The 27,916-nt window shown below is 48.9% G+C and overlaps 1 protein-coding gene and 3 long non-coding RNA genes across 6 annotated transcripts in view; 2 read left to right on the top strand and 2 right to left on the bottom strand.

Moving 5' to 3' along the window:
* Positions 1-22,310, top strand: part of LOC144341440 (uncharacterized) — a 59,398-nt gene extending 37,088 nt beyond the window's left edge. The window contains exons 2-3 of the long non-coding RNA XR_013418365.1: positions 15,993-18,813; positions 19,685-22,310. This is a non-coding gene — a long non-coding RNA (uncharacterized LOC144341440). The remainder of the gene's footprint in view (positions 1-15,992; positions 18,814-19,684) is intronic.
* The window catches only part of RASSF5 (Ras association domain family member 5), a 79,065-nt gene that overhangs the window by 7,732 nt on the left and 43,417 nt on the right, over positions 1-27,916 (bottom strand). Inside the window, exon 1 of one of the 3 annotated variants that reach the window (XM_015118030.3) lies at positions 23,821-24,797. The exons of the other annotated variants lie outside the window; for them this stretch is intronic. Coding sequence (XP_014973516.2) covers positions 23,821-23,940 — 120 coding nt within the window. The 5' untranslated portion in view covers positions 23,941-24,797. Of the gene's footprint in view, positions 1-23,820; positions 24,798-27,916 lie in introns of those variants that run through there. 3 annotated transcript variants of the gene reach the window in all.
* On the bottom strand, positions 92-19,862 carry LOC144341439 (uncharacterized). Its single transcript, XR_013418364.1, has 3 exons — positions 19,635-19,862; positions 4,914-6,708; positions 92-3,601 (listed from the first exon to the last, which is right to left on the bottom strand). It is a non-coding gene; the product is annotated as an uncharacterized LOC144341439 (long non-coding RNA).
* On the top strand, positions 704-5,636 carry LOC144341443 (uncharacterized). The gene is made up of 2 exons (XR_013418366.1): positions 704-1,055; positions 3,190-5,636. It is a non-coding gene; the product is annotated as an uncharacterized LOC144341443 (long non-coding RNA).

The following is a 27,916-nucleotide window of genomic DNA, read 5'->3' as shown; positions in this document are numbered from 1 at the left end:
TCCTTCCTTCCTTCCTTCCTTCCTTCCTTCCTTCCTTCCTTCCTTCCTCCCCTCCCCTTTTCTTTGCTTTATTTTTCTTTGCTTTGCTTTCTTTTCTTTCTTTTCTTTTCTTTCCTTTTCTTTTCTCTTCTCTTCTTTTCTCTTCTTTTCGAGATGGAATCTCTCTCTGTCACCCAGGCTGGAATGCAGTGGCACGATCTTGGCTCACTGCAACCTCTGCCTCCCAGGTTCGATTCTCCTGCCTCAGCCTCCCAAGTAGCTGGGATTATAGGTGCATGCCACCATGCCCAGCTAATTTTTGTATTTTTAGTAGAGACGGGGTTTCACTATATTGGCCAGGCTGGTGTCGAACTCCTGACCTCAAGTGATCCACCCGCCTTGCCCTCCCAAAGTGCTGGCATTACAGGTGTGAGCCACCATGCCCAGCTTCTGACATCCTCTTTCCATCATGGCATCGTTCCCTGGCCTGTCTGCTCCCGCTGTACTCTCCCCAAGGGGTCCTGACCTATTAATAACAGCCTGTGCTGGGTACTTTCAAATACCTTCTCTCACATACTACATAGGTCATTCTTATTTCACAGATTACAAAACTGAGGCTCAGTTTAAGAAACATGCCTGTGGTTGGTTCACTGCTAGTAAGAGGCTAAGTAGGAACTGGAATCAAATCCATCTAAGGACCATGTTCTTCTCAATTCACATGTAGCCACCATGGGATGGCATCTTTTGCTGAGGGGGCCGGCCTGCCACGCCCATAATGATCACTGAAACTCCATGCTGCAGGGCTGGGACGAGCAGCTATTAAACCAAAGCCTGTAAGTTCCCTGATCTGTGAAATGTTCATCTAAGATGAGTCTAAGCAGAAGGTCAGGCCCCAGAGGCACCATGTCACCTGTGAAGGTGGGAAAGAAGGACTTCTAACTCGAGTTGAGATGCAGCCACCAGGATGCAGGGCCCAGCCTTCTCCCGCGTGCCTTCCCAGGTCTCTGGAACTGAACACTGATGCTGTTGCACACCACCCAAGGGCAAGCAGCCCTGGCCATCTCCACTTGCCAGAGGTGAGTAGCAAGTAGTGTGAGCCTCACAGACTCTCTTCATTCACTGTCAGTCCATTAACCCGGGACTCTCACAATGAAACCTCTCATTCCTCATCCCTTCCTTTGGGTAGCTCCCAGAGCTCCCTGCCCTCAGTCTTTGCCAGCTGAGCACGTGTCTGTGGGACCAGATGTGCCTGACCCTGGCCCTACCCCTATCTCGCCTTCCCTTTGGGAGCTTCCAATTGGAAAGATCCCGTTGTCTGGTTACCATTATACACTCACTCTCTCTCTGATGCATGTAGGCTGTTGCTCCTCAGGAGGTAATAGCTTTCTCATACTTGTCTATAAAAAAGAATTAAGTGATGGAAAGAAAATTGTAGAAGCTCCGGAAAGATTTCCTCTCATAGTTTCCAACCAAGCTAGAGCCATTTCCCTGTAAGAAAAGGCAGCTCTGCTGTGGCTTTCAAAGGCTTGATTTTCAATACAGTGAGAAGCAAAGCTGTCTTAGTCTAGGGTTTCTTCTTCCTGTTCCCCTTTTCTTCAGCAGATAGACCCATCTATCTCTCCCTTTCCCACCACGAACGCGGGGAAGTGACGAAAGTGGCCACAGGCACCTCTGCCTTCCAGGGCTGACGCAAAAGACGGCAGCCCAGACCTCACCATTCTGAGGCCTGGCCCTCTGGCTGGTGATGGGGAGCTCTGTCTGGGAGTGCCAGGAGCCCCGTGTGTAGCCAACACTACGAATGTCACAGCCATGGAATGTCAGCACCCAGGTCTGGGATGGCTGCTGCCCACAAAAACATCTGGCAGACAAGATGTGACCCAAGGACCAAATGAATCACCTCCTGAAGTAGGTCAGCCAGCCACAGCCACAAGGGCTCATGGATCCTTTTTCCACCCAAGAGATGGCGTATCATCTAGACCAGTCGTTCTTAAATTTGTCTGCACGGTGCGATCATCTGGGGGGTCTTTAGAAACTTAGCTGCCTGGGCTTTATCCCTGGAGATTCTGATTTAATTGATCTGGGATGCAGTCTGGGCATCATCAGAATTTTAAAAATCTCCCAGTTGATTTTAATTCGCAGCAACATTTGAAAAGAACTGAAATAGACAGACCCCTCACAACAATTCCAGACCTCAAGGGTATTCATCCAGCTGCAGAATTAACACTTGGCGCCAAGAAACACACGAACACCCCAAAGGTTTACCTAACAGGCACTATCTGCCATGTGAGCGAGATCGATACTATAGCAATCGTCAGAGGATGAGACAAAGACTGATTTCTATTCACCTGCCAGATTCTTAAGCCTTCAAAGTGAAGGATCTGTCCACGGGTACAAAGCGAGAAACCAAGCAGACAGTTTTGTCTCTTGGGGTGGCCCAAGACAGAGACAGAATAGGGAACTCTGTTATGATTTAACAAATATAGACATTGGCATGTGAGGTGTCTCTCTTGGGGGGCTCACACATCTCGGTGCATCTGGCATGGAATTCATCTGCTCCGATTAAGCCGCTGGCATTGGTGGCAGATGGCTGAGCTGTTCCCAATGCACTTGGCATGTCCAGGGCACTGGTGAAAAATAGGTTTGTGCTCACATGTCCTACGCTGTGGAAAAGGGCGATGTCCTCTTTTAGCTCTGGAGGTGATTGGGGAACAGCCAAGTAAAGAGGCTGGGTGCTAGGGGTTCAGAGCGACCCCCCCCCCCACACCTCTCTGAGTGATTCTCTAATGCTTCCATTTAAATATTCTTAACAAAATAAGGAGGACCATACCCCTGTCGTCTGGGGTCTAACTCAGAGCAGTATTTCCCTAAGCTGTTTTTCTTTATTTTATCACTAAAGCAACAGCACCAAAACCCTACTTCTGCATTCTAATCAATGACATAAGTAATCTTAATTTTGGTGAGTGGGAGTGACCTAATGAGAGGCTCTGAGTGAGTCACATGACTTCTGGTATTCCCAGGTGGGCACGGGGCACCCAGGAATGCTGCAGCAATGAGAGGGGGTTCCCCAGGATGAGGGTGGGCTGAGGAGGATGTGTGTCCCACCCGCGGTGCTGCAGCTATTATATACATTCGTGCCTACTTTTTCTTAACCAAAATCACAAACCTCATTTTTGTTAAAAATTTCACTCTCCCTCTTTTTAAATTTGTCAGTCTTTCCTCCTCCTGGCCCACGATTTGAATCATCTCACGCCTGTCTGCCCATCAGAAGTCGCTTCATTTGTCAAGCCTTTCCTGATCACTCCAGCCCTGAATGATGATGACGATGATGATGATGATGACTCACTACAGCTAATATGTACCATGCATTATTCTACTTACTTAGCATGTATTAGCTCATTTCTTCATCAAAGCAAATGTATCACAAAAAAATACTATTATGATGCTCATTTTACCATCAAGGAAAGTGAGCCACAGTGAGGTTAAAGCTAACCTACGTCTAAAGGCAACACTGTACTATTTGGCACTTAAGTGTGCATCTACTTACACACACACACTTACTTTTTTTTTTGAGATGTCTCGCTCTGTCACCCAGGCGAGAGTGCACTGGTGCAATCACAGCTCACTGCAGCCTTGACCTCCTAGGCTCAAGCGATCCTCCTGCCTCAGCCTCCCATGTAGCTGGGACTACAAGCATGCGCCACACTGCTGGCTAATTTTTTTATTTTTTGTAGAAATGAGGTGCCTTGCTATGTTGCCCAGGCTGGTCTCAAACTCCTGGCCTCAAGCAATACTCTCACTTCAGCCTCACAAAGTGGCAGGATTATAGGCGTGAGCCACTGCGCCTGGCTACTTACATTAACCTCCAAGTAGACTCATCCGTCTCAGGTCTTCTTTCCAACTAGACTAAAGCTCTTTAATGACTTACATCATACTTCAATTTGTTCTCTGTGCCTGGTGGCTCTGAGCATGAGGCAAATAGGAAATACTTGCTCAAGAACCTTACATGATCCACTATTGCCTACAGTGGACAAAAAAGGTCTTAATTTCTCTTAGGAATTACAGTGCAGTGAGCCTTGGATTTCCATTTAGACTGAGTTCTGTGAGAGAAGCACCCACGCCTGTCTTGCCCTCTATGGCGTCCCAGATCCCAGTACCAGCTTGACCCATAGTAGAGGTTCAGTACCTGCAGGATGAATACAAGTGTGTGTTTGGCTTCTAACTCCCATGACTAACGACGTGATCTTGAGAAAGTCAGATAATCTCTAAGCCTCAGTTTCTCCATCTATAAATTTGGGATAAAAATCCCTTATTGTCTCACAGGATTTATATGAAGGTAAAAATCAAATGAGATAATGGGTACAAAAGTGTTTTGAAAATCACCAGACCTATCCAAAGGCATGTATGGTGACTATCATCCCAGGAAAACAAAGCTCTACCCCTCTGAGCCAATTTCAGTTTTCATTTTCCTTGAGTCCTTCTTCTGACTGGCCACAAGCTCATAGAGTTTTTTCATTCCTTTCTCTGCACCAGTGGTTGGCAAACTTTTTCTGTAAAGGGCCAGGCAGTAAATACATTAGGTTTTGCAGGCCATGCAGTCTGTTGCCACTATTCAACTCTACTATTGTAGCACAAAAGCGGCTGCTGGATGAGTGACTGGGTTCCAGTAAAACTTTATTTACTGGGCATGGTGGCTCACACCTATAATCCCAGCACTTTGAGAGGCCAAGGCAGGATGATTGCTTGAGCCCAGGAGTTCAAGACCAATCTGGGCAACATAGTGAGACCTTGTCTCTACAAAAAAATGCAAAAATTAGCTGGGCGTGGTGAAGTGCACCTGTGCACCTGTAGTCCCAGCTACTCAGGAGGCTGAGGTGAGAGAATGACCTGAGCCCCTACTAGGAGTTCAAGGCTGCAGTGAGCCATGATTGTGCCACTGCACTCCAGCCTGGGTGACAGAGCAAGACCCTGTCTCAAAGACAAAACCAACTTTATTTATGGAACCTGGCCATGGGCAGCAGTTGGCTCTACACTGTTGTTTGTGCAGAGTCCCCTGCCTAGAATACTATTAGCCCTAGTTTTGTCTTCTCTGTGTAGTTTCACAATGCAGTTTCTCCAGTCTATAGCCATCTCTCCATCCTCTCTCTTAATATACCAGATCCCTGGCATTTTGATTCCCACATGGAGAAAGGTAATCACAGTTTTGTCCTGGTCTCTTTCTTTCTCCTGAATCATACTTCCTATGTTTCCTGTGTATTTCCTCACACCACCAGTTAATGGGCCTTTGTAACTTCACTCTCATTTCATGGACACTTTTCACAAGTAGACAAAGGCTTGGGCACTTCCGTGGATTTTGCTTACTTTCCTCCATTCTGCCATGAGGAGGCAACAAAGCTGGCTGGGGTAGGAATGCAGGTAGACGGCTAGGCTCACTCCCTGGTTCTGTGACTCACTCCCAAACACCAGCCCCATGGCCTCAAAGCCTCAGATTCCCATTGCAGCAAAAGTACAAATTACCATCGTCACAGATCTCTGCAGCTGCTGGCTAATGTTAAATCCATACTGCAAAAGCCTATAGAGGTGATTTCAGAGCCTGTATGGCTACAGTTGTCATCTAATTATATGCTGCCTTTTATTGTTTAATAAATAAAATTATTGTTTAATGATTGTTTCACATGTTAATCCCATCTCCCCATTGAGATGCTCTCTGGAGGGAGACAGATATTAGTTTGGTGCCTAAGCTTTTTGGCACCCCGCTTGGCTGAAACCTGGGCCGAACTTTAAGTAGGTGTCAGATAAATACCTGTTGATTGGGTGGCAGGGGAGGGCAAGACAGCCTGGGGAGTCTCAGGCCAGAGCCCACCCCAGACCCTTAGGTCCAGAAGCACCTCACACTCAGCTGCACCCTGAGGGTCTGATGCCAAGAACACACATGAGGCTTTGGACTTTGGCTTTAGCCCTATGGCTCAGCCCTTGGCAGCTGGCTGATGAGAACAAATGCAAGACCATCAAATGACCTGTGACCTCTGGGGAGTTACTTCCCCTCTCAGGGCCCCAGTTTTCTTATCTGTGAAATCATGAAGTGATACTGGAGAAGCTCTAAGGGCCCCTTCGCAGGACTAAGATTTTACACATAAGATAGGGTGTGTTTTTTTTCATCATTGCTTCCTCTTCTATTTCAGAGAATTGGGTGTGGAGATGGGGGCCTCTTGGAGGCTAGTTAGCATGGCTGAATGGCAGCAGGAATAACCAATCTAAAGGAGCACGAAGAACATTTCTAACCATCATGACTTTACTTTTTCACTGCTCACCACTTTTCTCTGTTGTCAGCAAGACTCTATCTTAGCCAAGCCCAAGCCAGTCTACGCATTCTTAACACACAACTCAAGAAAACAAAACAAAAAATACCCCGGAAGCCATTCACCATGAGCCTTTGCCACATTTCCTCTTTCTCAGCTCTTAGCAAATCTGTTAGCAGCAATTCTTTTGCCCTTGGAAGGAAGCCATCTCCAGGCTTAAGTCAGGGAGGAAAGCCTTAGGCCCCTCCTACAGGAAATTGTCTGTCTTCAGCTGCCTTCCAGACCCCAAACACCCGGTGCTTCTGTCGGGCCTGCCCTAGATGGGAACCTCTGCAGGCAAGGGGCAGACACCCATCTATCTGGGCTGGATTTGGAATACCCTGCTCAATGTCCAAACCACATTCAAAGGTGAGGTCAGGAGTTCAAGACCAGTCTGGGCAACATAATGAAACCCTGCCTCTTCTAATAAATAAATAAATAAATAAATAAATAAATAAATAAATAAGTAAGCAGGGCATGGTGGCATGCGCCTATAATCCCAGCTACTCGGGAGGCTGAGGCAGGAGAATCACTCAAACCTGGGAGGCAGAGGTTGCAGTGAGCCAAGATCGTGCCATTGCACTCCAGCCTGGGTGACAGAGCAAGACTCTGTCTCAAAAAAAAAAAAAGTTGTTGGTCCCTCTGTGATGGTCTCAACCAAATGAGAAAGAGGAATCCCTATGGGGCCTCGCTGCACGGCTCCCTCCCAGGTCTTCAAAGGCCTGTGTTCTGAAATGGACTCCACGGACCCACCCACGGCAGTGAAGGGGTTGATTTCCACAGGTCCCTCTATGGCACTGTCCATTGTCCCAAAAATAAAAGGGTTGGGAACTCCTTAACTGTGTTCTCTAATAGGTTATTTGCAGCAGAGCATGTGGAATTTGAGCAGCTCTGGTAGGATGTATTAACAGAGCAGAGGGAAAAAAGAGGTGGGGAGTGGAGGTTGAGAATGGAAAGAGACTCATGTCCCCAAAGACAAAAACGTAGAGCAGATGGTCAATGTCAACAGTCTGCCAGTAGTAACTGAATGAACTGCCTATGGGTGAGGATCGTGAAAGGCACCTTGGGAGATGATGCAGATGGGGTTTGACCCTGTCCTTGGGGGTCTGCAGGTGACCTGAGAAGGGAAGACAGAGGTGCATGCGCTGTGGCACACCAGAGCAAGTACAGTGCGATCTGGGACAAAAAGCCTCAGGCAGCCCAGATCAGGCCACTCCAGCAGACTCCCCCCATTGCCAGCATGCCCCAGAGCCTGGGCACAGGGTCCCCTGCTCTTTGAGGTACCATCTCAGTCTCTGCATAGCTCAGCTAGAGTGGGTCAGCAGCTCAGCTAGAGTGGGTCACACCAGGGAACAGTAGCTCCCTTACAGGGACCTAGGTTCAAGCCCGGCAGGGCCTCATTATAATGTTAAAAATCGCCAGTAGCCAGGCACTGCCCTGAAGGGTTCAAGGTCCTGATCTCATTGAATCCCTTAAATAACAAGAAAGATGCTGTTACTCTTCACCATTAGGCCGTGCTGCCTTGCATGCTGGGCCACAAGTGGCCTGTGCTGGCCATGCCCTTGGTCTTCTGTAAACTTGATCAAGTCCACCTCACTAAGACTCAGATTTCTATTTTGTTTTTTTAAGAGATGGGGCTCTCACTATATTGCCCAGGCTGGTCTCAAACTCCTGGCCTCAAGTGATCCTCCTGCTTTGACCTCCCAAAGTGCTGGAATTACAGGCGTGAGCCACTGTGCTTGGCTACTCATATTAACCTCCAAGTAGACCATCCATCTCGGGTCTTCTTCCCAACTAGACTAAAGCTCTTTGATGACTTACATCCACTGCTACTTCTTCTCTATGCCTGGTGGCTCTGAGCATGAGGCAAATAGGAAATACTTGCTCAAGAACCTTCAATGGTTCTTGAGGTCTTAATTTCTCCTAGGAATTACAGTGCAGTGAGCCTTGGATTTCCATTTAGACTGAGTTCTGTGAGAGAAACACCCATGCCTGTCTTGCTCTCTATGGCGTCCCAGATCCCAGTGCTAGCTTGACATATAGCAGAGGTTCAGTAAATACCTGCAGGATGAACACGAGAGTGTGTTTGGCTTCTGACTCCTATTACTAGCTATGTCATCTTGAGAAAATCAGAAAATCTCTATGCCTCAGTTTCTTCATCTATAAATTTGGGATAAAAATCCTTTATTGCCTCACAGGATTGATGTGAAGGTAAAAATCAAGCAATCCTCCCACCTTGGCTTCCAAAAGTGCTGGGATTACAGGCATGAGCCACCACACCTAGCCTAATTTCTTTGTGAAATGCAGTTTATACATTTGTTGTGAAGATGAAATGAGATCTCAGGCCTGAATGTGCTTAGCACAATGTAAGGACACAGTAAGCACTCCATAAATGTTAGGTAGCATGTCATCATCCAAATCATCATCATCACCATCATCATCATCATTATCATCATCATCTTCAGTAGTCATTTGTCCAAATTTGTCCATTATCATCTTCAGTAGTCATTTGACCGAAGCTTGGTCAGTGGGGACCCAATATGGGACCTTGATCCCTGACAGACCCTTCAGCCAAGGCCACATTATGACTTTCATGGGTCCTAAGAACTTTTGTCTTTGGGGCCAAGGGCCCCTTCCTCCATTAAAAAAAAAAAAAACCACTGAAAATTTTAATCTATGATTGCATTGGTATAAAGACAAATACATCAATATCCTATATTAAAACTTTCCTCAACCTACATGTTCATTTTTTTCTCACGATTTTAAAGAAATTAAAACATTTTTGTGCACCTCTAAAGTCATGTGCACCTCTGGCACTCTGCCTGCTGTGCCTCATGGAGAAGTTGACCATGCTTTCCAGCTGTTCAGTCCCAGGTAGGGCGACTGTCCCAGTGTGTTGGGGCTGAGAGTTTTCTTGGGATGCAGGGCTCTCAATGCTAAAACCAGGACAGTCCTGGGCAACTAGTGCATTTGGTTACCCTAGCCCCAGGTCTAGACAGACTCCCTTCCTCCCTGCTGCATCCCAGGGGCACCATGTGCTCTTCTGTCCTCTGTAACGTTGTGCCCATGTACTCGATTCTGGAGGTTTTTCTGATATCCACAGCCACTCCAAGGCCAGGCTGTGGCCTAGGACACAACTGTGTGGGCTGTCTCGGAAGAAGCTCCCTCAAGGCAGGGTCTTTGGCTTGTTCACGGAGGCGGCTCCCAGAACAGTGTCAGGCACACAATAGGGGTTCATTAAACGTTTGCTTCATGTATTGGAGAAAATACAAAGAAGCAGTAACACGCATGCACCCCAAACCCCAAAATAAATGTAATTAAAAGGTTCCAGAATTTTATAAAGGTCTTATAGTATTTCTGGTCCATGGACCCATTTACTTCTGCGACTATTGAACACCAGATGAGAATTCTGCCCTCTGCCCCTGGGAATAGATGACCCAAATCCTTTCCATTTCTGTTCTCCCCTGCTCCAGATCTTCATGAAGCCCCCTTTTCAGCTCAGATGTCTAAAGTTTGAACCAGACAGAATAGGGCAACACTCAATCTTCTGAGATGGCCACAGGAATTTTCCCTTGGGACATCTTCCTATGCCCTCAAGAGTTTCTAGAAAGTCTTTCTTTGGGTGTTTTCCTCCTTGGATTTCCGGCTAGGTCCCTGTCCACTTGCCCAGCCTCACCTAGGTCAGCCTCCTTTCAATCTCCCTGAGCCCTTCATCTAACCATTCAGCCTGAGAAGTCCTTCTCTACATCTGACAGAACTGGCCTCCTGCTCCTGGAACTGACAGTGTCTTTTGGGATACCCACTGTTATCTAGAATTAGTGGATTTTCCAACAACATCAGCATATGCCCAATTATTCCAGCATTGCTTGGACACTGTACGTTAGTGTTAGTGGTACAAGCCTGTGTCCCTCATTAGACTATGAGCACACCACAGTCAGTGACTGTACCTTTTCCATCTTTGTATTCCCAGACCACCCTGAACCAGAGTACTGCAGAGTGAATTAAGGATGGACGGTGGGTAGGTCAGTGAGTGGGTCCCAATACCCCATCCCAGGCCAACTCTCTCCTAAGCTCTCTCAGTTCTTTCAGGCCAAGTTAGAGAGTATTCCTTTGCAAATGATATATGTCATAAGGGATTGATATGCAGAATATATAAATAACTACCACAATACAACAACAACAACAACAAAAAACCTCATTAAAAAATAGACAATGGACGTGAACAGACATTTCTCCAAAGAAGATCTATACGTGATCCACAAGCACATGAAAAAAATGTTCAATATCACTAATCATTAGGGAAACGCAAACCAAAACCACAGTGTGATACCATTTCATACATATCAGGATGCTTGTTAATAAAAACAATAAACAACAAAATAACAAGCATTGGCATGGATGTGGGGAAACTGCAGCCCTGTGCATTGCTGGTGGGATTGTAAAATAATGCAGTCACTGTGGAAAATGGTACGGTGATCCTCAAAAATTAAACAGAATTACCATGTGAGCCAGCAATTACACCTCTGGGTGTACACCCAGAAGATGTGAGAGCAAGGACTCAAATATCAGAAAACCAGTATTTGAACACCCAGGTTCGCAGCAGCATGATTCACAATAGCCAAAAAGGTGGAAGCATCCCAAGTATCCACTGATGATGAAACCCAAGTATCCACTGATGGATGAATAAACAAAAAATGTGTTGTATCCGTACAATGGAATCTCATTCAGCCTTGAAAGGGAATGAAGTTCTGACACATGCTATCACATGGATGAACCTTGAAAACATTAAGCTAAGTGAAATAAGCCCTCCAAGACCAGCCTCTTTTCCTAGGACTAGGCCACTCTCCTGGGGTGCAGAATGAACATGAAAAATGACCTGGACACCCCAGCCCAGCTCAAAGGAGCTGCTGCAGGCGTAGCAGGCATGCCTGCTCAAAACCTCTCAGGAGACGGCCCAGAAAGGTCAAGGGCACAGAAGCCTGTGCTCAGAGATCAGGAAGGGGCCTCAAGATGAACTGGTCCACCTACCCATATTCTAGAGCAAACTGAGTCATGAGGAGTGAAAAAGATAAAAATATGTGACCTTAAAATATATTACTTTGACATAATTTGAGATGGCTGCCACAGGGCCGGCAGACTGAGGTGGCCCTGCAAAGCTATCTTTTGTGGGGGATATTTGCATCTGTAGAGAATCTCCTTTAATGCAGCCAAACCTTCTTCCCTTGTCCAGATCTAGGAGAGATTAATGAAGTCTGACATCTTTAAAGATCTGAAAGAAACATTTACCATGTCTTCTCTCTGAGGGTTGCTACCTGTGAGGTTTCATCTACATAACAAGACCACCTTGGCTAGCCAAGCCTCCTCTTCTTCCCCTCCCAAAACCTGTGTTGCCACTAAAACCTGATTACCAAGCATAACCTATTTGGGGCCATGCTCTGAGCCCACAGTCTTTCTGAAACCTCAGGATGTGTGTGAGCTTCTGTACCCCACTGGGGGTTGGGTCTTCATTCTTTTTTTTTTTTTTTTTTGAGACAGAGTCTCGCTCTGTCGCCCAGGCTGGAGTGCAGTGGCCGGATCTCAGCTCACTGCAAGCTCCGCCTCCCGGGTTTACGCCATTCTCCTGCCTCAGCCTCCCGCGTAGCCGGGACTACAGGCGCCCGCCACCTCGCCCGGCTAGTTTTTTGTATTTTTTAGTAGAGACGGGGTTTCACCAGGTTAGCCAGGATGGTCTAGATCTCCTGACCTCGTGATCCGCCCGTCTCGGAAGGCTCCCGCAAATACACATTAAATAAATTTGTGTGCCTTTTTGCTTGCTCATCAATTTGCCTCATGCCAGTGATTTTCAGCAAACCTTCAGAGGGCCAAGGGGAAGCTCTGCCTTGGCCCCTACAGGAGGTTCAGGTAGTGGGGACTTCCCAGCCTTCTCCAGATGTTCTCCCACTACCCTGTCATGGCAAGGTCAAGGTGAGGTCAAAATCTGGCTTTCCAGCCTCATATGCGTCTAGAGAGATGGATGTGGCACACTCTTGGTGCTCCAGAGCTAGGAGCTACATACTGACTCACTGTCGGAGCTATCCATCTCCACCTCCAGATCGCATCCTTGCCCTCACATAGTGGACTTCCCTGCACAGTAATGCTTTAAACAAAGGGTTCCTCAGCTTTATGTAGAGTTCCAGATGCTCTGAGAACCACAGAGTGAAACTCAGTAGAATCTCTAGTCCTTGAGAGGAGTGGCTTTAGGAGTCCAGTTTATAGGTTCTGCCTGCAGGCTGCACACGGTCCGGGTGACTATGGGAGCTTTCTCCACCTCCATGTGCCGGTTCCAGCTCCAGCTGGAGCTCCCTGGAGGACAGGGCATTCAGCCCCATAAATGATTCAGATCATTCAGAGGTGGTGTGTGGGAGCCGAGTGGTCTCCGGAGGTGAGTCAGTACCCAGCACCCTGCATACCCACGCTGCCCATGCTTGCTAGGCAGGGAGGGGCAGCTTGAGACTTGCGCCAGCAGCCAGGACACCAGCCTGCGCTGCCCACTGGGGAAGTGCAGCCCTTCCTGGCTTCCCTCCGTCTGCAGCTTTGAGGGCTGGGCGCCTCTTCACCAGCCCACACGAGTCCTCACATGCTGCCTGCCCTGTTAACCCCACCCCAGGCTGGCAGTCTCGACACCCAGGTGCTCAGGGATTAATATGTGATACTAAAATGTGTCCATGTAGTTATTAACTAGCTCCAAGTCTTTTAATGTTTGTATCCCCTCACTGTGCCACAAAGGCCCAGGGGCAGGGACATTTGATCTCCTCTGTCCCCTAAATGGCCTGGCAAAGGGTCCTATCTTCGGTGACTCCAAGATGGTACTGCTGTCATGAGGCTGCATTTGTGGGCATGCTTTGGCCTTGCCGCTGGGCTTCAACTACTTGGAGAATTCTGGAAAGAGCTACAGCTTAGTGGTTAGGAGCTCTGGCATTAGACTATTTGGGTCCAACTTCTGGATCTGCCACTTACTATTATGTGACCCTGGGCACATTATTTGACCCCTTCCCGTGCTTCAGTTTCCTCTTAAGTGGCAACAGTAATGTACCTACCTAGTATAGTAGTTGTGAGGATTAAATTGAGTGTTTACCTGTAAAGCACCTAGGACAGTACCCGACACATATCAAGGCCCAGTCACCAGTCATTACTATTGCACATTCCAGCCATTTCCCAGCAGCCCCTTGCACCCGCCCTTGTCTGTGAACACAGCCTTACACTTCCACCCACCCTAGTCATGAGCCCTACCTCCGGCAACTGTGTTTCTCAAAATGGCCTTTATTATCCCCAACCCCAGAGTTCGCCATGAGTTCTCACAATCAGATGTTTATCACTTACTTTCCGCTGGCAGGGCAGGTCTTCCCGTCTTACAGACGGAGAAAGTGAAGCCTAGAGTGGTGGTTCCCCGAGGTCACACAGAGCGAAGGCTGGGCCTGGGTTCTCAGGCCCAGGGACAGGCTCCCTTGAGGTACAGGGCCCCAGCACAGCCTGCTCCTGCCCACTCCATCCACTGACTGTGGGTGCCCAGACCAATGGCACTGCCAAACCAGGATCTTTCACCCACTCAATATTAAATTGGGAGAGTAAAATAAACAAAAGATTTCCTGGTTTCTTCCTCCCCAACCTGCCATTCCCCAAGGCTGAAAGATAGGCAGAGGGTATGTGTCAGAGCAGGCTCCCCTACCTCCTCCCATAGGCCCCTCTGCCCAACCCCCTCGGAGGCCCCACTTGAGGAAGACCCACGCCGACTCTCCTGCCAACAGGTGCCAGGGCTTGGTTGCTTAGTGACCCACCCTGCCTACCCCCATCCTCCAGGGCAAACAGCTGGGGTGGAGGGGGCTGCTCTAGGTATGAAAAGTTGTTCTTGCATTTTCTGCTCACTCAGTGGGATTTTTCATTTCTTGGTATCTGGAAAAATCCATTTATTCCACATCCAGAATTTTAGCAAGCTTCCCTTTAAAATAGTCCTGAGATCAACTTTCACAAACCTTGCCCTAAAGTACTTGCTCATGTTCCCTGGGAAAGAAGCTCCAAACCCACTCCTCCTCTGTCAAACCCACATTAAGCACCTACCATGTGCCAGGGGACACAGTGATGAACAAGCTGTGGTCCCTGGTCCAGAAAATTATAGCCTATTGAAAGGAGAGATAGGAGAGAAAGAGAGGCCAGGTGTTTGGGGAGCACAGAGAAGGGGGCATCCAAGTTACAACTGGAAATGCTCTCTAACACCCCGGATTCACCAGCTGCCACATTCTCCTCCTGAACCCACGCCTTCCCAGCCAAGTGTGAGCATTGGCATTATAGGTGCCAAGTGCCTCTTCACTGTGCTCCGGCCAATGGAGGAGACAGGTGGAACTTCAGTTCTGGGGTGAGGAGACCTGCCTCTTGCTCCCCATGCAAAGCGAGCGCCCTGCAGACCAAGTTCCTGCATGTCATCCACAGCAAAGTAGGGGGAACAGTTGACCACCACTCACCACATCGGGGAGAGCCTAGAGATGAGGAGGATAATGAGGGGTTCATGAATTGGAGGCTGATGAGATGATCATGATAATAAAGTACAGTAATCCAGATTTCCCAAGACTAGAACAGGAAAAAAAATGGCCTGAATTTCAGCATCAGGAAATTGACTGAATGAGAAAAACAGCTTCCTATGGCAGGACATCAGAGCTTGAGAGGGGTGACTGGAGCTTATTTGGAGCCTTTCAAAGCTGGACTTTCCCTCAGCTGTGTGTGTGGTGGGACGAGCATGTGCTTTGGAGCTGGACAAGTGTGGGGGCTGGCAACCTTGCCCCTGGCTCACCCCCTTTCACATGTTACCTCATAGAATGTGTCAACCCTTTGGCTTGATGGCAGCAGAATTTCTGCCAGCGACATCTGTCAGGCACGAATACTCTGCTGCCTCCCTCCCTGCTTTTCTTGCCTAGGATAGTAAACTAACTTAGCCTAGGATAGTAAACTAACTTAGCCTAGGATAGTAAACTAACTTAGCCTAGGATGGTAAACTAACTTAGCCTAGGATAGTAAACTAACTTAGCCTAGGATGGTAAACTGACTTAGCCTAGGATAGTAAACTAACTTAGCCTAGGATGGTAAACTAACTTAGGATGGTGGTAATGAACATACCTTCCTTCCCCTGCCTGTCATGGGTTACGTGCAGTCCTGCATGGGGACAGAGGAATAGCTGTGATAACCCCTAACCATCTCCTCCAGCTCCGGGAGATTCTGCTTTTCAGAGGTGAGGTGAATCCCCTCCATCCTCCTCAGTGGTGGTGCAGCTCTGTCACTGTGTCTGCTGGCAGCCTGTCCCTAGCCCCTCGTGGGCAATTCCTGTTCAAACCCTTTGATTCTAGGAGTCAGCCCCTCCATCCTCCCTGTCTCAGGAGCTGCTGCTATGTCATGATAAAAGCCATGTGGCTGCAAGGCAGATGCTGAGAGCATCTTCCACTAGGATATCTCCGTGGTCAGGGCCCCCATCCAAACACTTCATGGATGGGGAAATGGAGTAGCTCGGGTCTGTTACACAACATGGCTGGGGGCCCTAAGGCCTTCAAGTGCAGAGACCCCATCTCATCCATCTTTATGTCCCCCACCTGTGGTGCTCAGTGCTATAGGAAAGTTAAAAAAACACACCATTCTGACTGAGACCGTGTGCTGCAGAGTTTGGATGCTGTATTAAAGAGGAAGAACCAAGTATGGGCTTCACTCTGGAAGCAAAGGGAGCCTGGGAAGACTTTGGGATATGGGAAAAATAAGCCCCTGGCAGTTGTAGGCAGCATACACAGAGGAGAAAACAAAGGATTGAAACTGCAGAGTAACTGACTTACTGGAGCATCTCAGTGAGAGGCCATGAGCACCCAACACAGGGTGGGGTGGGGAGGGAGAGGGGAGGTCTGACCCCTGCAGCACTGTGGGGACAGATGGGGTGAATAGAAGAAGTGAAGGCTCCTGAGGTATTGAAGGTGGGGGACTAGGAGGGTGGGGCAGAGACAGAGAAATAAATCAGTTATCTCTGATTTATGAGTTGGTTCTGAACACAATAAATTTTAGGTATCAGAGACCTCCAGGAAGCTGTAGAAAATGCCATTCTAGAGCTAGGAAGAGAAGTAGGGTGAGGGATGTAGGCTAGAGGTGACCAGCTAAAGCTGGGCTGCTGTTGGAAAAGAGAGGAGATGAGGCCCCAGGACAGAAGCCTTCTGTGAACAGAAGCCACAGACTCAGCGATTCAAGCCTGAAGCCGTCTGTCACTGCAGCTCTTTTCTCCCTCCTGGCCCTGAAATCAAGTGCTCTGGATTTGTGGCACTTTATCTCATCCTCTTGTCTCTGAAGAATATGCCAGGCTAGGTCTGGATCCCCACCCCATACTCTTTGAGGTAGACTGAACCATGAAGAAGAAGAAACCAAGGACCTGCAGGACAGGTCTGGGTTCCCCCCCCAGGCAGCTCCCAAAGCCAGAAGGTACATAGGTGTGGGTTACCTGGCAAGTTAAGAGCAGAAGAGAAGAGAATCCAGGTCCCCAAGCTAGGACCCCTTCAAGCTCCTAGGCTAGGAGTTGGATCCAGAGCCGGATCTGACAATGTGCAATAAGACCCGGGATTCAGGGTTTGATACTGGCATAAAATCTTTCTTCTTTTCTCCCTAAACTGCTTGGGTGGGTGGATATTTTGTGCCCTAAACTGTAACTGAAATTGCTTTATAGGGAAAAGCTGATTCTGGATAAACGTCTAAACTTGTGAAGACAGAAGGAGGGCAGGAGGGGAGGAAGGAGGGCAGGAGGGGAGGAACCAGAACAGAGAGTGAGGGATGGCCTGGACTAAGTGGCGTGTGAACGAGGATGTCTTGGGTGAGTTTCAGGTGGTCCTGGAGGGGGTCTTCTCTCTGACTCCTCCCTAGGGGAAGTCCTTATGGTTTAGAGAACTTGGGAACCAATATCTAGAATCTCTACCAGGCCCATGAGAAACTAGTAAAAAGGGTCTGTTCCCATGCAAAGAGGCAAGGGACTCTCAGTTATCAGGGAAGATAAGGACACCCACATGACAAGGGTGCTTGCTGAGAAGGGTAGGATGAAGTACCTGAGTCTGATGATTGAAGTGACTTCGCCATAACCTCTTAGTGGCTGGAGCTGGATGGGAAGGCAGGACTTCATTTATAGTTAGTGCTGTGTGTCTTCCCTTACATCATGTGCCATCAAGATCTCAAAGGGCTGTCACCCAAACAGCCTTGAAATAAGAGTTCAGCATGTGATGAGACTAGCAGAGAAAGCTCTGAGCAGGACCCAGGAGGCCTGACTCCTTGGATCTGTCTCTACTGAGCTGTGTGACTAGGGGCAAATCCTCTTCCCTCTCTAGACTTCAGTTTCCAGCCTAGGAACCTCTTAGGAATCTGTGACACGTTCTCATCTTGCATTCCAGTTGGGGTAAGCAGTCAATTACCAACTATTTCCTAAACAGGTGGTTCCTAGATTGCAGTATATATGAGAATCACCTGGGAAAAGTGTTAGAAAAGCAGAGTCCAGGGTCCCATCTCCAAAGATTCAGGAGCCAGTAGCTCTGGAGTAGGGCCCCTGAAACTCCATTCTCAAAGAGTAATTGTGGTGCAGGTGGTTGAGGCCAACTTGGCACAACACTGAAGGTTTCAGATGCTACAGAGAAACCAGAAAAGTGCTGAGTGAGGAAAAGCACCCATCCTCAAAGGGTTTCTAGTTTAGATGGGGGAGACAGGACCCAATCTCAAGAACAGAATATCCTCAGTGACAGATGAGAGAGAGGTACAAGGTCAGAGAAACAGAGGTCATGTCCTTTACTAAGCAGGTATGAGCAGAGCTTCCCAGGTGCCTGGAACAGAAACGGTGGCAGGAGGCATGCATGGCAGAGACAGCTAAATGCTCACCACAACCTGCTTCCTTTTCTGCCAGGGCTCACAGCTGTACTTCACTTCCCAACCTCCCCTGTGGATAGGTGTGGCCACGTGACTGAGTTCCAGCCAATGGCCTGTGGGTGCAAGAAACAACCGCCATTTGTGGGTCTGGCCCACAAGCTTCCCATGTGTTATCCTGATCCCCACCTGCCAATCTAACTTTAAGTAAAGGAAGAAATAAACCTCTGATTATATTCAATGACTGAAAAGCAGGGGTTGTTTCAAGTTAGTCCAACCCGATTGTACAAGATGCAAGAGAGAAGATGCATCAACCCAAGCAGTATTTGGTCAATACTGGCTTTTTTTTTTTTTTTTTTTTTGAGACAGAATCTCATTCTGTCCCCCAGGCTGGAGTGCAGTGGCATGATCTCGGCTCACTGCAAGCTCCACCTCCCGGGTTCATGCCATTCTCCTGCCTCACCCTCCTGAGTAGCTGGGACTATAGGCACCCGCCACCACGCCCGGCTTATTTTTGCTATTTTTTAGTAGAGACGGGGTTTCACCATGTTAGCCAGGATGGTCTTGATCTCCTGACTTTGTAATCCGCCCGCCTTGACTTCCCAAAGTGCTGGGATTACAGGCGTGAGCCAACACGCCCGGCCAATACTGGCTTTTGTAACCAAGTACTTGGTGGTGTTGGACCTGAAGGAGATGCCAGTTCTGATCTTATAGGGCTGACGATGCTGGGAAGGGCCAGAGGAGGCAGCGGGCAGTGAATCCCACCAGTGTGGAGTTTGGGCGGTATCTCTAAATGAGGCTACCTGGAGGCTGTGCCAGTCTGAAATCTCTTTTGGGACTAGTCTTGAGCCATGTAAGCCTTTGAGCTAGCACACAAAAAACAGTCAAATGGGCCAATGGTTCCAAAGATTCTTGGAATAAAGATGAATAAATTTTTATTGCTCAAATTTGGAGCTAACTTATTTTTAGTATTCTTTCTTTTCTCTCACGCCAAGGTGGTGAGGGGTAGGTGCCATGCCTGAGGTCTGAGTGTGCCTTCTGCTAGCAGAGAGATGGGGACCTCCCCAACTGTCCCAGGGCTAGTGGGGTTGGCTAGTGTCCCTAGAGTACCACAAGGACCCTGTCCAGGGAGGAGCTGACTGGCCAGGCAGGAGGAGGTGGAAAAATTACAGGCAGGGAACAGGGAGTAGTGTAGGATCTGACCTCCAGGACCCTCTTCCTCTTGCATCTTCCTTGAAGAAAAATAAATCAATGGTGTCACTGTAGACCCAAGAAAGCCTAGGTGGATGGAGGCGTGGAAGTGTGTTTTCTATGTACTTAAGTATAATATTGAACTATAGGCCGGGTGCAGGGGCTCACGCCTGTAATCCCAGCACTTTGGGAGGCCAAGGCAGGGGGATCACCTGAGGTCAGGAGTTCGAGACCAGCCTGGCCAACGTGGTGAAACCCTGTCTCTACTAAAAAAACACAAAAATTAGCTGGGTGTGGTCATGGGCGCCTGTAATCTCAGCTACTCAGGAGGCTGAGGCAGGAGAATTGCTTGAACCTGGGAGGCAGAGGTTGCAGTGAGCCGAGATTGCATCATTGCACTCCAGCCTGGGCAACAAGAGCAAAACTCCATCTTAAAAAAAAAAAAAAAAAAAAAAGAAAAGAAGAAATATATATTTAACTGTAGATATAGTCAACGTTCTGTTCTTCGTATCCACAGAGAAAAACACACATGAGGAGGAGTCTCCAATGGGAAGATAGATGTTTATCTATTAACGTATTTCAGTTGTAGGATAGACACCTAGAATAATTTTAAATCACTAAAGTTGTAAGATTACAGGGACCACTTGCTAGTGTCAAGTGTAGGGTCAGTGTCCCCTTAGCTGGCGTGCCTTAAGGAATGGAGGGATGGGAAAGACCTTTCAAGACCTGACCCAGCCTGAAGTTGAGTGTTCCATTTTGTAGAAGGTTCTGAGAGGACAAGGCCTATATCCTGGGTCACCTGCTGAGTAGGAAAAGACCAAGAAGAAGAGCACTTGACAAGGAGTCCTGGAGGGGTGTTAGTCCTGGCTCTACCCAAACAGATGTGTGGCCTGGTGACATCCTTCCACCTCTCTGGGCCTCAGTTTCTCCATCTGTAAAGTGACGTGCTCTGACATTCTGCAAGCAGCAAGCTGTATTGTCCTCAGAGCACTCACCCCAATGCTCTGGGCCATGCCAGAGTCCTGGGGTCCCAGAGCCTGTTTAACATGCAGAGAGAGCTCAGAACACTCGTGTTCCTGCTCAGATATCAAAACCCTAAATGGCCACCACCTGTAGGCATTTGGGAACTTGATGGGAATGGAAGCTGGCCCCACTTCCAGGGTTAGATCCCTGAGAGGAAAAAAATGAACAAATATCAGGGATGGACAGAGGGCCTGGCCTGACTTCACAGTCACCAGTCCTACAAATCACCAAACCCTGTCTTTCGTGGGACTAAGGAAGAAAATTCTCTGGGCTGGGAGACAAAAGAGGTAAGTTCTAACCTTGGGTCCATCAAAACCTTGTCCTGTGACCTGATAAGTCCCCCTACCCATCTAGGCAACACCTTAGATTGAGGTAACTATGACGGTCTTACTGAGACCATCTACGTCTGCACTGCCTGAGCCCATAGGCTGGCTCTCCCCCAGGCCCCATTTGTGACATGCATGACTCAGAGAAACCAGATCTAATTGTGCCTGGTCAAGTGGGAAAGTACCAGGAGAGTACTGCCTCAGCCTCCTAAAACTGTGGTGTGACTCAAAACCAAGTCCCCGGCCCCTCTCAAAGGAGGCATGTGGCCCCAGGAAACTGCCATTTTCTGAAAGGAGAGACCAAGCTAGGGCCCAGGGCCTGGTGCCGCCATCTCCCTTGCTGTCTCCTGACATTTAGGCACCCCCTCCCTATGAAATGGGGAGACCTTCCCTACCCCTCCAACCTCTTCCTTAAGGGCATTGGAGAGGAGTCTCGGGAACTCCTGGGACTGACTAGTGACGACTCTCGGGTGGTGGCATCACACAGCAGCGAGGCTTCCCTGAAGCTCCGTTCCAGCCAGGCACAGACTGAGCAGCCACACAGGTTGTTCTGACAAGGCAATTTATAGAAGCAAGCTCAGCCCTTCCCAAATGAGGGCCTCAGTCTCTCAATGACCGGGAAACACATCAACTCCTTTCCTTGGAGACAGGAAAAAGAAATTATCTTAGGAGCTCAGATGTGATCTCTCTTTGGGTAAGAAAAAAAGCACTGTAAGGGGTCAGAACGGGGTCGGAATATGGCAGAGCTCTTTAAAACCCTTTCCAGAAGTGATCCAAGGGAGAAAAGAGAGTGGAAAAGTGTTATTGAAGGTAAAAAGGCACCTAGAGGAATGAAAGACTGAAACCTTTGGAGGACGCTTCCCCAGCTCAGTCAGCCTCACTCTCCTCAGTCCACCCCTGCATTTGCTCACCCAGCCCTGCCCCTACCTGGAGTTTTCTGTGCTGAAGGCCAGCCTGGTGCTGAGGAACACTGTCTCTGACCTGAATATCCAGTCAAGATGCTTCCTGTAAGGATAAGAGGGGCCATGCCCACCACCCTGAAGCATTTATCCCCGATCACCCTGTCTGGGGTTCAGTAAAGGGAGTTTCTTAGAAGGGATTCCTGTCTTCTGAGGGCTTACAGACTCCAGCAAAATGACACAGGAAGATATACAGAGGCCTCAAGATATGAGGTGGATTCAAGACACAAAGTACAGGAAGTGTTTCTGCAGGGACCAAACCAAAGGTATATTTTCTGGAGCCAGGTGAGGAAGGAGAACTCGGGGGAAGAAGGGAGAGAGATGGCTGTTCAGGCCATGCAGCAAGTCATCCCCCAGCACCAACCCCATCCCAGCGTATTTTCTTGTACGATATTTCGATTTCTCCCAAGAAATATCAGAAACAGCTATCTGTTTCATTGCCAAGTAAAAGAAACCCCATCTTTGCAGTGCCTCTTCCTCACCTAATTATGCAAAAATCTCACCCTCTGAAACTGAGGGCTTGCAGCCTAGCTGGCAGTGAGAGGCAGGCACAGCACCTAAACTTTGGTTTAAAAACAGGAACCATTTCCTTCCCAGGCAGCAACAAAACACTCTAGAGAAACAGTTCAAAACCTCAGCTGTATGTCAGAATTACCTAGGGAGCTTTTCAAAATCCTGATGCCCAGGCTGTACCCCAGGCCAATTAAATCAGACGCTCTTGGCATGGGAACCAGGTATGACCAGTATTTTCTAAAGCTTCCTGTGAGTCCAGTGTGTAGCTAAGGTTGAGAACCACTGGTCTAAATACCTAGCTAGCTGGAGTATCTGTGGGGGGATGGGGGGATTTATACCATGCGGCAAGAACCCCATAGGAGGGTGGGACACCTCCCCTCTGCAGCCACCGTGTTCTGCATGAGCCCCAGCTACAGCCAGGGAAAGGGACGCCTGTCCCTTTGCCCCTCACCCTCCGGAACATCCCCTGCTCTCCAGCCTCATGAGTGGTGCCCCGGAAAACAGGTGCTAGTTACGGGGGCCTATTTTAGTTGACTCCTTCAAACGTAAAATCACAATCTCTCCTTTGGTTCTTGGGCCTCTTCTCACAGTGGGAAGGTACAGTGCATTTGCCTGACTTCAGAACCCAGGAAAGGCAGGGCCTACAAGCAAGATGAATTCTTAACAAAGGAGGCCCCAGAGTCAGGCCTGGGGAAGGTTTTGGTTAATTTGAATTGGTGTGGCACTGCTGAATTAATGATGAGCCTGCCACACACCTGTGAAATATAACAGCTCACTTCTGTCTATAAACAGCTCCTTCTAGGTAACCTCTCTAAGGACCTGGCTTGGAGCCCTCTCATCTAAGTAGCAAAACAAATAAACAAACTCAGCTTTACCTCCACTCCCACCAAGATACTGACAGACGCGAGGCCTGCAGCCAACTAGGAGAATGGCCAGGGCACCCAGGCTTGCTGGGTATCTAGAGGCAGACACCTTTAGGAAACACAAATCATGCCATCAGGAAACACACGCAAACCCCTTTAGGTTACCTAAACCGACCCAGGAAGTTAAAGTGGTAGCACGACAGCAGCCTAGGCAAGAAGTTTTAGTTTGCTTCTAAAAACACCCTGGACTTCTGCAAAGTTGCTGGATTACGACTTAAGGTGGTTTCTGCCACTTCAAATACGGAAGTCTCAACTGATGAATGTGTGTTTATGATGTTTATCAACTGATGAATGTTTCTCCTGCTGAAGGATTGGGTGCCATTCAGTTTCCATCTAGAACTTCTAAGCTAGGATTTGGGGAGAGGGTGCGGTTATGAGACCCTGCACTCAGGCACAGGTGAACCTGCAGCCAATCTACCAGCCAGGCGCAGTCCCCACATTCTAGAGAGCCATTTTGAAGAGATCTGGAGACGCAACCGCTGTGAGGAGGACTGACCAACTGAATAGCGCGGGTCCCTGAAGGGCTCCAGATAGGATGCTCAGCCCTCAGAGCAACTGCCTGGCCACTTTCCTGACATGTGGCTTTGTCCCTTTGCTGGGAGCAAGGTTTTCCTTCTAGATTGACCACAGAGGTTATTTTCCCCAACGAAAGGCTCCTGCATTCCATTATTAGGTTTACCTTTGAAAGATGTTTGTTCTGCGCATTTCTGAAAAAGGTGGTCTTAGCAGTGAAGAAGCAGTCTTCCAGTTCCTCGTCCAGGCTGCAGTACCCACTGCTCATGCTGCTGTCCACGGTCATCTAGCCCAGAGTCCCCGGACGCGGCCGCCAGTGCATCAGAGGGGGCCGGCCTCGGGATGCGGCGGAGGGAGGTGGGCACCGCTCCCCGGGCTCCGCTTGGCGTTAGCCCCTAGCCCTGAGCCCCGAGCCGGTCGGGTAGCGGGCCAGGCAGAGCCGGCGGGCCGCCTGTGTTTCTTTCAGCGGGGTGCGAGCGCTCGGGCGGCCGGGTAACCTGCTCCAGTCCCCGCGCCGCCTGCGCCTGCAGAGCCCCGGGCGCCCGGCTCGCGCCTCACTCCCTGACTCGTCCGGGCTCTGCGGTTTCGTGTCCCCGGCGCCAGCGCCCTCCCTCCGCCGCGGTGCAGAACGCCATCTCCGCACCTCCCCCGCCTCCCGCGCCTTTCCTGCCCCTCGCGCAAAGCAGTTCTGAAGCCACTTCCTCTGCAAGGTTCCTCAAAGCCGGCTGGGCTGTCACTGCGCCCCTCCCCCGCCTCCCCCCCGCCTGGGTGCCACCCGCCCCCGGTGGCAAGTGGACTCGGAACCGCAGGTCATGTAAGGGATGCGGAGAAGGAAGGGACCAGGATGGACCCGAGGGGGAACATTCCCTCTGTTCTTTCTTCATCATGCACTTGCTTCTGGAAGGAGCCCATTCTCATCAGCCCCAGTGACTCAGGTTCCACGGAGTAGAAGGTGCCAGCTATAAGGGCAACATCATCCCTCCTCCCTTCTCCCACATCCACTTCCTCACCCCCCCACTCCCTCCCCCATTCGCTGGGTGGGGGAGCCGAGTCAATCGGAGTGGTTAGAGAAGAAGAAAATCAGTATCTGCCCTGCCTGGGGAAACAGCAATATTTTCAGTTGGAAATGCCAGAAGAAAGTGCAGGGTCACCACAAACACATGCAAATCAGATGCAGAGTTATGGCAACCTAGAGAGCAAGCTGCCTTCCCACCCATAGAACTTAGCCCTCAGGAAGCCTCAGGATACACGGGAGCCTGCAGACACCATCCAGACACCATTATCTGTGCATCTTCCTGATAGTCTGAGAAAGCGGGGTCTTGGCCAGATCTTGTCATTTCTAACATTGAGGAGGGCTCATTTCTATTTCCCCATCTGACCGGACAAAGGAACACGTAAGGCTGAATCCTTCAAAGCAGTTAAGACAATAACCCCCCAATAGATCAATAGTAGTTCTAGCTACCATTGTTTGAACAACTCTCTGTGCAGGTGATTTACATGCAGTCTATCATTGACTCTTTCCAACAGCCTTGAGACAGAGACTGTGTACAGATGAGAAAACTAAGGCTGGGAGTCACACAGGTAGAACATGTGTGCTGGGACTCAGCCCTGGTGTGTGCGGCTGCCTACGCCCCCAGTCACTGTCACGTACAGGCCCTCAGCAGTGATGAGGCTATTTGGGTGGGCACTTTGCCATCTTTAAATACACTGGGAGCTGGAGTCCCGGTGGGGAAACAGCCTCCAGAGACCTGGCTTTGCTACCATGTTCATGGAGTTTGATGGCTCATGGACCCCGGAGTGCCCTGGACAGTGGGTGAGAGGGGTTATCAGGTCTCTCTCCAAATCTGTGTAACTTTTCCTACAGTTCTGAAACAATCCCGTCCTGGGGAAAATAAGCTGGGTGGAGGACTAGACTCAGCCCCCCGGACACCAAGCTGCCAACTCCATCTTAAGCTCTGGCTACCTTCATGAGAAAGCCTCTCCCTCTCCCACCTAAGCCAGCTCCGTCAGTGCTCAGGAAGGTTTCAAACTGCAGCCCAATTTGGCTTCATCCTCCCACACAGTCTTCTTCCCAGAAGCCTGCGAGTGCCTGGCAGGCACAAACACAAGAGAGCTGAGAGTCAGCACCCCAGCCGGCTGGCTGCCCTCCGCGCAGGAGAACTGTCAATACCGGTAGCTGTCTCCTCTGGCAGGCAGATAAGAGGAGACAGTCAGCGCCAGGGGCTGGGGTGAGCTACTGGGTGTTTGCAAGGGAAGATCTCACATTAATGGGGGTGAAAGTAGGTTCTGGCTTTGGAGCAATCTTTTTTTCAAATGGGTATTTTAGAGGCTGTTTTGGGGGGTTTTCCCCAGAGAGGTGGTTTCCTGTGGTCCTCGGGCCATCAATAACAGCTCACCTGCGTTGTCCAACCAGCTAAGCAACATGCTTTTCTTCATAAAAAGAACATCCTTGCTCAGTGGGAATCTAATACTTAAGAAAAAAAACCAGGACCCAGATTATCTGTGGCCACACCGTGTCCTTGGATTCATGCGGGGAAACTGCAATGCAACGGCAATGCTGCATGTCCAAAATGTGCAATCTTCAAATACAGTTAGTAACAACCTATTCAAACACCAAGCCAAGGTACCCCAGGAGTCAGCATGAATCTCTCCTTAGAAGCAACACACCAGATGCCAGACCTGGTTAGGAAAGTTCTCAGGGACACTGTGTTCTTTTAGGGTGCTGCTCCCTGCCATTCCAAACATTATGAAAATCTGATATCTGAATAGAGCCTTTCAAACCCTTTTAACATCCATTATTTCACCCAGGCTACTCTTTTATCTTAAGAGCAGGTACTATGCCCATTTTATAGATAAGGAAACTGAGGGAAGTAACTTGTTCCATCACAGCTCATTACTTTCAAAGCCTCTTGACTTCTAGTTAATGTCTCTTTCCCTACCCTATCCCAGCTGTCAGTGAATCTAGGTTTGGAAGAAAGCCATGTATAAGAAGTCAGCAAAACAGAGACTGTGCTGGCAGGGACTTTAGGACTAGAAGAAATATACAAAGATCATATATGATCTACCAAAGTTGGCCATCCTCCAGGAGAAAAAATCCAGAATGAAGCCCCAGAGTCTCAAAGGAAGAAAGACAGGACTCCCTGCAGCATCTAATGGCCCTGTCTGAACCTCTGAACCTCTTCCCTATGAATAATCAATAATAGTGATAGCTTGGCCAGGGTAAGAGGGAGGGGGCATGGAAGAGTCTGAGCAAGAGCGTTTAAGGCCCTGAGACGCAATCGCACAAAGGATGGGAACTGGCTGTTCTTGTCCCTGGACTTAGGAAGAGGAGGCTGGATCTAAAGCTGTAGCAGCCAGAGCCCTAAATCCATGGCACCGTGCTGGGGTTCAGAAAGCCCCATTGAAATGATGAATGGGCCACTTTCCTAACTCAAAGTGTCAGATGATGAAAGACATTATTTTAAGCTTTTTTCCTTTCTCAAATGCAATCCTGTCATGTGGCCAGATCCTCTTGTAAGATCCACCCTGTAGTTCTGCATGTACCAGAAAAGCTGTGATACAGGTCTGGAAGTCAGGAGCTTGTATTCTAGTCCCAGCTCCAACTCCAGCTTGATACGGTATCTTGAGCAACCATGGACATCAGGTTTCCTCAACTGTCCAACTGAAGGGTAGCCGGGGTAGAGATCAGATATAGGACCTTATGATCTTATGATCAGATGTAGTGGCATATAAAGAGGCTGAAAACCAGGGCGAGGTGCCACTCCACCCCTGAGACATATTTTGAAATCACTGTTAGCTAGTATGTGCAGGCACTGTACTAATAATTTGTTCATAATTTCATTTAAGCCCTACAACAATCCTTTGAGGAAGCTCCAGTTATTATCTATATTTTACAGAAAGCAAAAGGAGGTTAAGGCAAGTTAAGTAACTTGCACATATCCACACTGCTAGTTGATGGTGAGCCAAATATCAATCCCGCTGGGTCTGACTCCAGAACCCAAGTCCTTGAACTCTAAACTCTGCGGCCTCATGGTTTACCTCTGTGATTACTCTCATAATAACATAATAACAATATGCCTGAAATTACAGTTCATTACAAACAAGTTAGGAACCACTTTCTCCATCTGCCTACGCCCCCATCTTCCTTTCAGCTTCCTGGGGTCTTCTCTTCTCCCCCGTGTACCCTTGCTCTCCCTGGGGGGTAAGTCTCACCTATGCCAATGGTATCAACCACACCTGACAGACTCAGGGCTCATAATTCT

Source organism: Macaca mulatta, chromosome 1 (assembly GCF_049350105.2).
Source record: "Macaca mulatta isolate MMU2019108-1 chromosome 1, T2T-MMU8v2.0, whole genome shotgun sequence".
Lineage (NCBI taxonomy): Eukaryota > Metazoa > Chordata > Mammalia > Primates > Cercopithecidae > Macaca > Macaca mulatta.
The sequence above is the reverse complement of the archived record's forward strand: the minus strand, read 5'-3'. Positions and strand labels throughout refer to the sequence as shown.